Source organism: Salmo salar, chromosome ssa03 (assembly GCF_905237065.1).
Source record: "Salmo salar chromosome ssa03, Ssal_v3.1, whole genome shotgun sequence".
In the NCBI taxonomy this organism is placed as follows: Eukaryota; Metazoa; Chordata; class Actinopteri; order Salmoniformes; family Salmonidae; genus Salmo; species Salmo salar.
Window position 1 is genome coordinate 43,781,032 of NC_059444.1, and position 14,960 is coordinate 43,795,991.

Sequence of the window (14,960 nt, forward strand, 5' to 3'; positions counted from 1 at the left end):
AGGTTTGGAGTTTTGATCTGGAGTGAAGGTTATGCTGTGGAGGCTAGCATCCTGTATGTCCCTGCCGAACAATCCAAGTTTATCTAACTCCAAATCTATCTTTTTGTAAAAAAAAAACATGTTGAAAAATGCGCGCGCTCAAATGCAGCTGTGTCTCTCCCTCTCTTTTACCTCATTGACGAATCCCTACTGTTGACCAATTGCCAATGAGGGGTCGTAGACTTCGGCTAGCCGAAGAAACCGTTAACCAAGGTCAAAACGAATAAAAACGTCACAAAATGTTGTCATAATAAATAGTTAAATAAAGGTTAAATAAATAAAACAATTGTATACGAACAAGCTGTTCCAAACTGTTTGGGCTGGGAAGGAAGCATGCGGACGCCCTTTAGCCTTCCTTTCTCTTTCCTCCACACATTCAGCTCTCCATCTCTCCTTTTCACCTCACGTTTCTACCACTTAACAATTCCTCCACTTTTTACACTTCCACCCTCCAACCCCTCTCTTCCACTCTCTCCCCCTTCTTCCTCATACCCCGGTCCTTGTAAAGGTTGCATTTTGCCTTGTCTTGTTTGTATTTTGAGACCCATCTCGTTCTCTGTATCTCCCGTCTCCTCTACAGTGAAGACAGAGCCAGGAGTCTGTACACCCGTCTCTGCTACACCTGCCCCGTCGCCCCCTGTAACAGCCCCTGTTGCCTTCTCCACCCATGTAGCTGCTCCTCCCACCGCCTTCGCCTCAGTCAAACTGGAGCAGGGGGCCGACACCAGCTCACACCACCACGTCGAGGTCATCAAGTAAGGACAACTCGGATGCAATATGAGTTATTACAAAGGGGTCCCAGGAGAACCTGAACTAAGCTCATACCACATCAGTTACACTATAAATGGTGTTGGCCATTGGCTAACAAGTAAGGACTACTTGTTGGCTAATCTCAGCCAAAACAGTATATGCTATGAAAAGGACTGGCTATTTGCGAACAACGAAGCACCAAACCGTTAGCATAGCAGCTCTAGCATTGTTCTACACCATAGAAGCAAAGTGGGCTATTGGATGTGGATGGTTTTGGCACTACACCCAGACCTATGGGTTTGCTTGAGAGTCTGTTGGTGTCTTGTGTGTGGTAATGTGTTTGTGCCTCTCCTGGCTCCTCAGCACGGACCACATAGAGACCCTCATGCAGCTGCTCACCGCCGTGGTGAAGAAATCCCCCCTCATCGTACCCGACAAGAGTAAGCTCCCTTCATCATTTTCTTTGTTCTCACTCCTGATTCTCTTTACATCCATTCTTCTTAGACGAGTTGCCATGTAAATAAAGCTTGAGTGAGACGGATGGGATGTTAAACCGGTGTCCTGACACTGTGGTCATTAAAAATCCCATGGCACTTATCACAAGACCAAGGGTGTTAAAAGTCCCAACCTGGGGTCATTTCCATTTCTCATTCTTAATTGGCATATCACTCCTCACCTCTCCACCATGCTATCTAATGTGTGGTGAGCGTTCGGGCACATAATGGTCGCGGTGCATCACCCGAGTGGTTGCCACACATTGGGGGTGGATGAGGTGAGTTTCCCCCTTACTATGTAAAGTGCTTTGAGTGCCTTAGTTGGTAGAAAGGCGCAATATAAATCCAATCTATTATAATTATTATTATGTAGATACTGTATGTTGTGTGTTGTATGGTTAATATTGTGTTGTATTGTTCAGCCGAGGACTCCCATCCATTCTGTGCAGTGTCTACTGAGCAGTATTACTCCTGGAACATTGGGAAACGCAGGGCAGCAGAGGTAAAGATTGTTTGTTTGTGTTGTTGGCTGTGTGTTTTGTTAGTCTGGCTGTGTACAACATGTGTAAACATGTCAGAGTTCATTAGTGTTTTTTTATGTGTGTGTTTACACATGACTTTGACTCTGCATATTTTCTGCTTACCTCATGTCTCCCTGTCCAGTCGGATTCTTCTCTCTCTCTATTTTTGCCCCGTCATCATCCTCCTCTTTCATCTCTACAAAATACACACACACACACACACAGACACAGACACACACACACACACACACACACACACACACTTTTACCCCAGATGCTGCCTAGAGCCCCTGTAGACCCATTATCTATGGAGACAGTCTAGCCTGGTTTTCTACTCAATTCTCTATCTGACAGTCAGTCTCTCAGACAGCAGTGTTCTATGCTGCCTGCCCCAGAGCTCAGACTTATTCTACCCAGGAAAATAGTATGATGATAATGAGTGTGTGGGAATGGTCAACCCGAGGCTTACTACTGACTCATAAAGGAGGTTCAGAGGGAATAATGCCCCAAGACACGCTGGAGAGGGCTGGCTCTGTCCTGTCTAGCTAAAATCCAATTAGTTAAAATCCTCTGTTTACTCCTTATCAACAAACTCCATGTGATTAATATGTTAAATACTATTTGAGTGACAGCTGCTGAAAGGGAATAAAGGGAGATTTCTGAGGAATCAGAGCTGTCCTTCAATTAATTGTATTGTACTATGTCTTCTGACCCATGTTTCACGTTGTGATTGTCATTAATAAAGAAATTAGGAAAGAAAAAAGGATTCAGAGCTATCTCCATTATAATGTGCAAAGTGTGTTGACTGTTTTGTATTTAGTATGTATATACACGTCACTGCCAAAATAAAGGAAACACCAACATAAAGTGTCTTAATAGGACGTTGGGACACGACAAACCAGAGCAGCTTCAATGCACCTTGGCATAGATTCTACAAGTGTTTAGAACTCTGTTGGAGTGATATGAAACCATTCTTCCTCGATATTCCATAATTGGTGTTTTATAGATTGTGTTGGAAAACTCTCTCAGGTACCGCTCCAGAATCTCCCATAAGTGTTCAATTGGTTTGATATCTATTGACTTGAGATGCCCATGGCATATGGTTTACATTGTTTTCATGCTCATCCAACCATTCAGTGACCACTTGTACCCTGTGAATGGGGGCTTTGTCATCCTTTGGCAGCATAGCCATGGTAGCCAAAATAATGGCCTGCTCAGCATTTTTATACATGACCATAAGCATTATGGGATGTTAATTGCATAATTAACCCAGGAATCACATCTGTGTGGAAGTACCTGCTTTCAATATACATTGTATCTCTCATTTACACTAGTGTTTCCATTATTTTGGCAAGTACCCGTGTGTTGACTTGAGTGCACTTGGAATAAAGTTGATATGGTTGTCTCATTGTAGCTCCAGCGTGCGGTGGCAGTGAAGCGTGTGGTCCAGGATGTATTGGAGCGCTGCCCCCGCCTGCAGGCCCTCACCCCCCCTAAGACCAGAGAGGTGGTCCAGTGGTGCCGACAGAGAGGCTACACACCCCCGGACCCCGAGCCCCTACGCAGCAGCAGGCCTGACGAAGGAACCATAGAGGACATCCTCACACAGATAGACAACGAACCAGGTAGAGTGTGGGTGGGGGGGAGGTGAAGAGGGTTGTTGTTGTGTGTAGGCGTGCGTGTGAGAGAGAGAGAGAGATTTGATGATTTTTGGAAGAGTGCGTGTCCATGCCTCTCCAGAAGAAATGTCACTGCAACTCTATTATGTGGCATTTTGTAACCTTTTTCAATGTTCAGTGTACTGTGTTATTAGTGCTAGTATGCAGGCTTGCCTGGTATTCACAGGCAGTCCTAATTAATTCTGTCCATTGTTCCTGTTCCTGCGTGGAGGAGAAAGGAAGCCACACACCAGGCTGAGAGCCCAAACAGCCAAGCTCTGTTCTGCGAGGCTTTGCTCTGATCGCTATGGCCCAAATGCACAAACTCTTTTGCTCTCTCTCTTTAATACACTCTCTCTAACTCACTCACTCTCACTGTCTTTCTCTGCATGTCTAAATACAAAGTTACGAACAGATGTGCTCAGCCTTCATACCTGTTTAAAGCTCTCACCTGTTAGCCTATTTTCTGAAGGTTATTTTCAAGATGTAATTAATATAAAGAGCAAGGAAGTCTTTATTTACGGTACACCAAAGTTGTTTATTTACATTTCTCTAAATTGTCCATTTATCTTGATTCAATCTCTGTCTTTCTATGGAGTACAGAGCAATATACACTGTGTACAAAATGACTGACCAGGTGAATCCAGGTGAAAGCTATGATCCCTTATTCAATCAGTGTAGATGAATGGGGAGGATAATTATTTCTTTTTTTATCTGAGAGACAACAATTGAGACATGGATTGTGTATGTGTGCCATTCAGAGGGTGAATGGGCAAGTGCCTTTGAACGGGGTATGGTAGTAGGTGCCAGGTACACCGGTTTGTGTCAAGAACTGCAACGCTGATGGGTTTTTCACGCTCAACAGTTTCCCGTGTGTACAGTGCGTTCAGAAATTATTCAGACCCCTTGACTTTTTACACATTTTGTTGTTACAGCCTTATTCAAAAATTGAATAAATTGTTTTTCCTCGTCAATCTTCATACAATACCCCATAATGACAAAGTGAAGACAGATTTTTAGAAATTGTAGCAAATGTATAAAAAAATTAAAACAGAAATACCTTATTTACATAAGTATTCAGACCCTTTTCCATAAGACTTGAAATTTTGCTCAGGTGCATCCTGTTTCCATTGCTCATCCTCCACTTTTGTCCACTTGTGGTAAATTCAATCGATTGGACATGATTTGGAAAAGTACACACCTGTCTATATAAGGTCACACAGTTGACAGTGCATGTCAGAGCAAAATCCAAGCCATGAGGTCGAACGAATTGTCCGTAGAGCTCTGAGACAGGATTGTGTCGAGGCACATATCTGGGGAAGGGTACCAAAATATGTCTGCAGCATTGAACGTCCCCAAGAACACTGTGGTCTCCATCAATCTTAAATTCAACAGTTTGGAACCACCAAGACTCTTAGAGCTGGCCGTCCGGCCAAACTGAGCAATCAGGTGAGGAAGGCATCGTTCAGGGAGGTGACCAAGAACCCGATGGTCACTCTGACAGAGCTCCAGAGTCTCTCTGTGGAGATGGGAGAACCTTCCCGAAGGACAACCATCTCTGCAGCACTCCACCAACCAGGCCTTTATGGTAGAGTGGCCAGGCGGAAGCCACTCCTTAGTAAAAGGTACGTGACAGCCTGCTTGGAGTTTGCACCTAAATTACTCTCAGAACATGAGAAACAAGATTCTCTGGTCTGATTAAACCAAGATTGAACTCTTTGGCCTGAATGCCAAGCGTCACTTCTGGAGGAAACCTGGCACCATCCCTACAGTGAAGCATGGTGGTGGCATCATCATTCTGTGGGGATGTTTTTCAGCGGCAGGAACTGGGAGACTAATCAGGATCGAGGGAAAGATGAACAGAAAAATCCTTGATGAAAACCTGGCCCAGAGCACTCAGGACCTCAGACTGGGGCGAAGGTTCACCTTCCAAAAGAACAACAACTCTAAGCACACAGCCAAGACAACGCAGGAGTGGCTTCGGGACAAGTCTTTGAATGTCCTCGAGTGGCCCAGCCAGAGCCCAGATCGAACATCTCTGGAGACACCTGAAAAACCTGACAGAGCTTTAGAGGATCTGCAGAGAATAATGGGAGAAACTCCCCAAATACAGGTGTGCCAAGCTTGTAGCATCATACCCAAGAAGACTCAAGGCTGTAATCGCTGCCCAAGGTGCTTCAACAAAGTACTGAGTTAAGGGTCTGAATACTTATGTAAATGTGCTATTTCAGTTTTGTTTATATATATTTGCAGAAACTTCTAAAAACCATTTTTTTCTTTGTCATTATGTAGTATTGTGTGAATATTGATGAAGGAAAAAACTATTTAATCCATTTTCGAATAAGGCTGTAACGTAACAAAATGTGGAAAAAGTCAAGGGGTCTGACTACTTTCCGAGTGCACTGTATCAAGAATGGTCCACCGCCCAAAGGACATCCAGCCAACGTGACACAACTGTGGGGAGCATTGGAGTCAACATGGGCCAGCATCCCTGTGGAACGCTTTCAACACCTTGTAGAGTCCATGCTCTGACGAATTGAGGCTGTTCTGAGGGCAAAAGGGGGGTTCAACTCAATATTAGGTTGTTCTTAATGTTTTGTACACTCAGTGTAGACGCTCACACATTTCACAGCTCATTTCACCCTGCTGCTACCTTAGGCTGTAGATAGAGAACATTCGCTGTTATTGGAACCTCTACCTTTGTGTGTGTGTTAACTTGTGTGTATACATCATTTTGTAGAGTGCCCCTCTACCCTGGGTAGCTGTGAGGAGTTGGTCCAGCGGTTGGAGCAGCTGCAGACCCTGCTGAAGACTGAGCCAGAGGATGACAATGATGAAGTCCTAGACATCGTCAGTGTGACCCCACCCTCTCAGAAGTTAAAGGTCAAAGAAGAGGAACAGGAAACGGACCCCGAGCCCAAGTACTTCCTGGCCCCATGCCCCTCGGCCCAGTTCGTCAGCGACACAGCCCAACAGGTGAGGAGATACAGTGCCTTGCAAAAGTATTCACCCCACTTGGCATTTTTCCAATTTTGTTGCATTGCAACCTGTAATTTAAATTAATTTTATTTGGATTTCATGTAATGGACATACACAAAATAGTCCAAATTGGTGAAGTGAAATGAAAATAAGAACATAAAAAATAAAAATTAACACCGGGAAAGTGGTGTGTACAGGTCCCGTGTGGCTCAGTTGGTAGAGCATGGTGTTTGCAACGCCAGGGTTGTGGGTTCGATTCCCACGGGGGACCAGTACGGAGAAAAATAAAATAAATAAAAATGTATGAAATGTATGCACTCACTACTGTAAGTCGCTCTGGATAAGAGCGTCTGCTAAATGACTAAAATGTAAAATGTATTCACCCCCTTTGCTATGAAGCCCCTAAATAAGATCTGGTGCAACCAATTACCTTCAGAAGTCACATAATTAGTTAAATAAAGTCCACCTGTGTGCAATCTAAGTGTCACATGATCTGTCACTTGATCTCAGTATATATACACCTGTTCTGAAAGGCCCCAAAGTCTGCAACACCACTAAGCTGGGCTTTACGGAAAAGTGGCCAGAAAAAAAGCCATTGCTTAAAGAAAAAAATAAGCAAACACATTTGGTTTTCACCAAACGGCATGTGTGAGACTCCCCAAACATATGGAAGAAGGTACTCTGTTCAGATGAGACTAAAATTGAGCTTTTTAGCCATCAAGGAAAACGCTATGTTCAGCGCAAACCCAACACCTCTCATCACCCCGAGAACACCACCCCCACATTGAAGCAAGGTGGTGGCAACATGCTGTGGGGATCTTTTTCATCAGGAGGGACTGGGAAACTGGTCAGAATTGAAGGAATGATGGATGGTGCAAAATAAAGGGAAATCCTTGAGGGAAGCCTGTTTCAGTCTTCCAGAGATTTGAGACTTGGACGGAGGTTCACCTTCCAGCAGGACAATGAACCTTAGCATACTGCTAAAACAACACTCGAGTGGTTTAAGGGGAAACATTTAAATGTCTTGGAATGGCCTAATCAAAGCCCAGACCTCAATCCAATTGAGAATCTGTGGTATGACTTAAAGATTGCTGTACACCAGCAGGAAGCCATCCAACTTGAAGGAGCTGGAGCGGTTTTGCCTTGAAGAATGGGCAAAAATCCCAGTGGCTTGATGTACCAAACATATTGAGACATATCCCAAGAGACTTGCAGCTGTAATTGCTGCAAAAGGTGGCTCTACATAGTATTGACTTTGGGGGGGTGAATAGTTATGCACGCTCAGTTTTTTTGTAGAGCAATACAAAATATTTTGCATCTTCAAAGTGGTAGGCATGTTTTGTAAATCAAAATGATACAAACCCCCCCCAAAAAATCAATTTTCATTCCAGGTTGTAAGGCAATAAAATAGGAAAATTGCCAAGGGGGGTGCATACTTTTGCAAGGCACTGTGGTCAGCACCGACAAATAAGGGAGTTGGACGAAGTTTACCCTTACTTAGGATTGCACAACTTTGATCCTCCATGGCCACAGTGTGTGCTGGTTTTCCTTCTTGCCATATAAGTATACCGATTTAGACCTTGGAGGAAACCAAGTATGTGCGCTTTGCAGTGAAATTCAATTCTCAGTGGACAATTGTCCTTTGCAGACTAGAGGTCGGCTTTGAAAGTTGAAAAGCTCTTAAAAATGGCCAGCTTTCACGGTGCTGTATTAAGATGCTAGAGGATTGTAGGACGAGGAAAAACCTGGAAGAAGAGTGTAAAAATATACACTCCTAGCATCAGCACAACTGTGTAAAGTATCTTGTCGTAACAGCATCTCCCATCTCCTAACTTAAGTCTCCCTCTTTCTCTCTCCCTTCTCCCCTAACCCTCTCCTTTCTCCATCTCTCTCAGATTGGCGTGGCCTTTCAGCAGGTGGAGGTGGAGAAGAATGTTTTTGCGCCGGTGATTGAGGCCATGATTCTCAAGGTTAGTCACTCCGGATGCCTCAAACACAACACAGCATAATGAACAATGAGAATGAAAGTCGGCCTCACCTAAAGATGGGCATCATTCACGAGATTGACAGATACATTTTTCCTGTGTCCCTCTGTGCACCAGTCTTTGTTCTTGTTCTGATATAATTTTTATTTATTTATTTCACCTTTATTTAACCAGGTAGGCAAGTTGAGAACAAGTTCTCATTTACAATTGCGACCTGGCCAAGGTAAAGCAAAGCAGTTCGACACATACAACAACACAGAGTTACACATGGAGTAAAACAAACATACAGTAGAAAAATAGGTCTATATACAATGTGAGCAAATGAGGTGAGATAAGGGAGGTAAAGGCAAAAAAGGCCATGGTGGCAAAGTAAATACAATATAGCAAGTAAAACACTGGAATGGTAGATTTGTAGTGGAAGAAAGTAGAAATACAAATAATGGGGTGCGAAGGAGCTAAATAAATACAGTAGGGGAAGCGGTAGTTGTTTAGGCTAAATTATAGATGGGCTATGTACAGGTGCAGTGATCTGTGAGCTTCTCTGACAGCTGGTGCTTAAAGCTAGTGCGGGAGATAAGTGTTTCCAGTTTCAGAGATTTTTGTAGTTCGTTCCAGTCATTGGCAGCAGAGAACTGGAAGGAGAGACGGCCAAAGGAGGAATTGGCTTTGGGGGTGACCAGAGAGATAGAAGATGAGAGACAAGATGTTCTGTGATGTATAGATTCTAGGATATGATAAGTGTTTCTGTCTTCTGTAGGCAACAGAGCAGTTTGCTAGTGACATCCTGAGAGAAGCTCTGGCTGGAGCCCACGTAAAATCCCACCAGAACAGGTGAGACACACTCATTTTCCCCCTTCACACTGAGCTGGTATACTAACCACTGAGAATGTATTATATTTGTCCCTATTAAATACACTATTAGGTCAATGAATATCTTCCTGATGTGTCCTCAGGGCTCCCAGAGAGATCACAGCCATAAATATTCACCAGGCGTCCAGCAGCATCCCCACATGTGACTTCCTCACCAACACGCACATGGGCTACCTGACCAAGGAGGACTGATTACACACAACCTTATACACAACTTAACTAAGAACAACGGCCACCCAGACTGAGAGAGATACACGCACACTGGCTACTAGGTCTGGGAATTACCAGGGACCTCACGATACAATATTATCATGATACTTACGCGCCGATACAATATGTATTGCGATTCTCACAATTCTATACGTATTGCAATTCAATACTGTGATTTAATTGCGATTTGATGTTCCAAACACATTGCTCACCATATGTCTGCTGCCGAGGGACAAGAGAGAGCCATGAGAACGAGTTTTTATCATGGAAATAAAAGTGCTGAAAACAAATTGGCTCCCTATTTAAAAAGAAAATGAAGAACAAACTGAAGGAAAAATGCTAGAGTTTTGGTGCCGGTACAGACAGCTAGCGCAATAATAATATTGCGATATTGTCAAAACGATACGATATATTGTCAGAAATAATGTCCCAATATGTAACTGTATCGATATTTCCCCCATCACTACTGGCTACTCACATCAGTCTCACTAGCTGAGAGACCGGCAGTAAGAGCTGCAGAAGGAGCATATGGACCTGCCTCTCTGGGGTTAAACTGAACTGTTGGCCCGGCAGAAGAACTCTCTGACAGACATTGACCACAACAGAGAAACAGTCAGAGCGCAGCAGGAATGCTCCGACCTCACCTGGAAGACCATCTCACCAACCGACATTTTAAACCATTAGTCAGCTACTTTTCATATCTCAGTATCATAAAGTAGAATCAAGAACACAGACAACACCAAACACCTGGGTGGAATTCAGGACTCCACAACCTACTGAACATTAAGATATGACATGATCCCTAAACCCTTTTCTGAGTCCAAAACGTGTATGTTTCCTCCAACAGTTCTAGAATATTGGACCGTTGGCTTTCATCGTTTTCGAATTCTCAGCGCTGCTCAAGCTATTTCTCCAACCGTCGCCACATTCAAATGAATAGCGGGAGCCGTGTTGGTTGGGAATTTGGGGGAGGTGTGCAGTCAGGCTGTGCATCCCCTGCGGATGGTGGTCGTAGATCCAGATGTGTCACAGTGGGCCGCAGGACTATCGCGTCTCTGCGTCTGTGGACTCTGAATTAGCTTTATTTTGTTATGGGGTTCCCACTCCCCTGACATTTTAGTGATAAAAAATGTGGTCTCCGTTAAAAAAGTTGGAATAGCGTTGCTTTACTCTATATGATGACAGATCAGTATATCTGTTCTACTCAATAAACAGTATTTATATAACGCTGTGCCCTACTGAATGCGCCCCCGGGGATTAATCATAGCATACCTGGCATAGCCGTTTCTTTCATAATCTGTTTTAGTTTGTATAACTGGTTTACCTGACAGTCAGACTAATGTACTGTATCCACTGACTTAATCACAGCTGGGCTCAGTCTGGTCCCTTTAAACCACCACACAATGTGAGATAAACGTTGTATTGAACATTGTGGGTCTTAAACATTGTCGAATGCTTCAAAATAGATATCTACGGGACAGTGTGTCTGGTGTCTTCTCTCTCAACTTGTAATGGGATTATGTGTGAATTAAATGGTTGAATTCTTCTCTCAAATGGCCACAACAATGCACGCCACTAGGCCAAATATGTGCTTTGATTGAAACTAAACACATGTAGGCTATGCTAGTTAACACCATCTGCTCTAGAATTTGCTCACTGGCCTAATTCAAAACAATAGTGTAGGTTACTTTGAAACTGTACCCTATAACTCAAGAAGATGTAAATGCATATCCTCATGAAACTCCGTTGAGATCAAATGGTCGGGATGCAAATGCTGCATGGAAGTTTCACCAGTAAAACTTGAAGAATTATAATTCATGATCGACAGTGAGAAATGCACAAATACAGCAGAGACTGTGTAAAGTAGAGAATTCTGCACATGCGCAGAACCTTCGGGACCTTTAGCTGTCGTGAAGAAAGATCCAGAAAAGTCAGATCCGCAGCCTCGGTCATTAAAGTATTGTCTGTCTGACAGTCACAGGGGGGAGAGTAAGTGGCTTACAGACCTACTGTACATCAGACCAGACGATGACCCCCCCGATAACAGTCTTAATACCATTGTACTCCCATTGTACTCTTCTGGGAACAGTGTTCTTTTCATTCAGTCAATTCAAGAGATTCATTCATTTAGAAATCCGAATGCAATTGGTTCAATTATTTTCCATAAGGGATTTTAGAATCACAGATTATAATATTTTTTAATTTTTTTTTGTCCTGAATTGACTGAGTTGAAATGGAACAGGGCCCAATCCTGACTGTTGTGTTTGTGTCTAGACTGTTCTCAAGTGTCACATATCAGCCTGATCACAGATCTGTGTGTGTTTCAGCCGACTAAGCATGTATGCAATGACAACAATAGCCAGAGGAGTCGAGCTAAACATGCGCATACAGATCTGGGACCAGGCTAGATCGATATGTCAGTGAAGGAGTGCTATAACTTGAAGTGTTGGACAGTAGGGATGGAGGGGCCACACATTCATCTGTGTGAGTCCAAGATTAACGTTGTGTTTTTTTACTTGGTCCACTCCCCTCTGGAGTAGGGTTGACCGTCAATTGTTGGTAAAGTGCATTTGTAATGTTATGTTTTCGATACAGTATGTATGTCCCTACCACTATGACTGTGTTTTTGTGTACATTGTGTGTGTGACTGACTCTAGTTTTTGTTTGTTCACTTCAAATCAAGCCCCGCTACCAGCAAAGTCATTACTATGGTGTGTTAGAATATGTGTTTGTGTGCATTATTTATGTGTTTGTGTTAGTGTGTATGTGTTGGGGTAAATGTGGTGTGAATATGGGTGTACTGTATGTACCTGGATACGAGAGTGAGAGAAAGTTAAGGTGAATTAATGAAAATATCTTTGAATATGATGCATTTTGGATGTTGTGTACATGGTTACTGGTGGACATTTAGCTTGTGTAGGAGTGAAGGTGATAGGTGTTATGTTTCAGTATGAATCTGGTAAGTGTGTGGTGTGCTCACTCTAGACTGAGTGGTCACCTTGCCCGTTTGACCAAACTTTATGTATTGTAGAAATAATATCAATTGACCATTATATTTTCATTTTCCAGTGCACACCAAAAATATGATCAATATTCTTGTATTAAAATGGAAAACTTGTTTATAAAACTGTGGTTGTGTTTTTGAAGTGACTTAGTGTCTTGTTATCCCCCCTCCGCCCCAGGATGCCCTTTCCCGATTCCCTCCCTCTTCCTCTCTTTCTCTGAGAGCTTCTTCACACTTTTCAAAAAAATACAGTCGGCTACTCATATTACTCAAATGTAAACTTGCCCATTTGCTACATCTCGCCCGCTACCTCTGGAAGTAGAGCACGACACTCGTCCGACAGTTGCCCCCCTTGAAGCAGGCCAGTGTAAACAGAATTTCCTCATTGAGCCAACATTCCTGAATGGTAATAGCAGAGCAATGTTTTTGAAGCAGCTGGAATGCATTGACATTTTTAGCTGAAATTGCAGTAACGGCCTGTTCTATTCATTTCTAATAATCATATTTAGCAGATGCTTTAATCTGAAGTTACTTCCAGCTATGCATGCATACGGTTGGCCCCAGTTGGAATCAAACTCACAACCCTTGGCGCTGCAAGTGCCATGCTCTACCAACTGGGCCACATTTTCTCCACCTCTCCTTTTAGTACAGTCTGGGTGATAGGGCTGCAGTAGATTTTGAGAGATTACAGGGTACTGGACTGATGAGGAGGCTTTGGTGGGATGGTAGGATCAGATGGCAGTACTTTACATTCTGTGTGGCTCAACTCCCATGCTTCGCTCCCTTTTTTTATCCGAAAGGATGGCAAATGACATAAGAGGGATGAGAAAGGATCTGGTTCATTGAGGGATTAAACTCTTAAGTAGTGGCCTTCTTTGACCCTCGAATATCACTTACTATTCTAGAAGCCAGAAACACAAAGCCGCAGGTCACTGACAGAGCCCACCTTTGGATACATCAGAGGCAGTATTTCATTTTAGATACCTAGGCAGGGATAGAGACAGCCAAGTTTTCAGGTACTAGCCAGAATGACCCGACATGCAAACATCAGAGAGAGCCGTGTTTGTCAACAGATGATCCCTGTGATCATATCAGAGCTGTGTGACATGCATTACATAATATGGTCATGTTCAGCATCCCTGACTGGCACACATTTGTTCCAATAGTGGTTTGCTCATTACTCTTAGATCAGTTTAATGTTAGTTAACTATACATTTTGGTCAGGTTGCTGTAATGTTAGATAATTTATTTTAAACTAGGCAAGTCAGTTAAGAACACATTCTTATTAACAATGACGGCCTAGGAACAGTGGGTTATCTGCCTTGTTCAGGGGCAGGACAACAGATTTTAACCTTGTCAGCTCTGGGATTCGATCTAGTAACCTTTCGGTTATTGGCCCAACACTCTAACCACTAGGCTACCTGACGCCCCAGAGTAGATTAGGTTTCTGTAAGATTCGGTTACTGTAAGGTTAGGGCTGGGATAAAGGGACTGATCTGAAAAAGGGGTTATGCATCTGATCCTGTGGACCTTGTGTATAATTTCTAGCAGGCTTCCATTAAACTAATAGATTGAAAAAACAGGTACAGAATTCACTGCAAGTCATACAATGTACTGTACTATTATGTGTTGTGTTGTTGTTTCATTCTGTGGATCATGTTGCTGGACCAGGGAAATTAGTCATTATTGCTTCCGATTTAGTTGCTGTGAGCATAGATTTTGCCATGAACTGCTTGTGCATGCAAAACCACACACACCCCACCTCCGCTGTTGTAAGATGTCACATAAAAGGGGAACAAAGAAAACATGGTGTGCCACTCGAGGGCTCCCGAGTGGCGCAGCAGTCTAAGGCACTGCATCTCAGTGCTAGAGGTGTCACTACAGACCCTGGTTCAATCCTGGGCTGTATCACAACCAGCCTTGATTGGGAGTCCCATAGGGTGGCGCACAATTCGTCCTATTAGGGGAGGGTTTGGCTGGGGTAGGCTGTCACTGTAAATAATAATTTGTTCTTAACTGACTTGCCACTTTAAATAGATTTACAATTTTTTAAATCATCATCACACTTATGGAGATGCAGGCTGCTCTCTCTCAGCTTGTTCACTCAGATTCAGCTCCATCACATCAGATCAAAGGTGTTATAGCACACACATCACAATGTGTCTAACCACCTCATGTTCACCCTGTTGGATATTGGTTCACTATCTCAAGAATGAATCTGGTTTGTATTCATAAAGCATCTCCAGAGTAGGAGTGCTGATCTGATCTGTTTTGCCTTTTAGATCATGATGAGTAATATTATATGGGGGGATCCCAGATCAGCACTCCAAATCTGAGATGCTTTATGAATACGGGTCCTGATCAAAGAAAACAGTTCATCATATAGATACAGTAGATATCATATAAGATGGGTGTAGCAGAAACATCGACATCAATTGGACAAACAGGAG

General features: G+C 43.2%; 1 protein-coding gene across 2 annotated transcripts in view; it reads left to right on the forward strand.

Moving 5' to 3' along the window:
- LOC106600587 (YEATS domain-containing protein 2) overlaps nucleotides 1–12,633 on the forward strand; it is a 75,094-nt gene extending 62,461 nt beyond the window's left edge. For both annotated transcript variants that reach the window (XM_014192065.2, XM_045714881.1), the window contains exons 23-30: nucleotides 620–794; nucleotides 1,153–1,229; nucleotides 1,706–1,785; nucleotides 3,219–3,429; nucleotides 6,203–6,438; nucleotides 8,337–8,411; nucleotides 9,184–9,257; nucleotides 9,380–12,633. In XM_014192065.2, the coding sequence (XP_014047540.2) occupies nucleotides 620–794; nucleotides 1,153–1,229; nucleotides 1,706–1,785; nucleotides 3,219–3,429; nucleotides 6,203–6,438; nucleotides 8,337–8,411; nucleotides 9,184–9,257; nucleotides 9,380–9,488 (1,037 nt within the window). In that variant the 3' untranslated portion in view covers nucleotides 9,489–12,633. The remainder of the gene's footprint in view (nucleotides 1–619; nucleotides 795–1,152; nucleotides 1,230–1,705; nucleotides 1,786–3,218; nucleotides 3,430–6,202; nucleotides 6,439–8,336; nucleotides 8,412–9,183; nucleotides 9,258–9,379) is intronic.
- The last annotated feature ends 2,327 nt before the right edge of the window (nucleotides 12,634–14,960 follow it).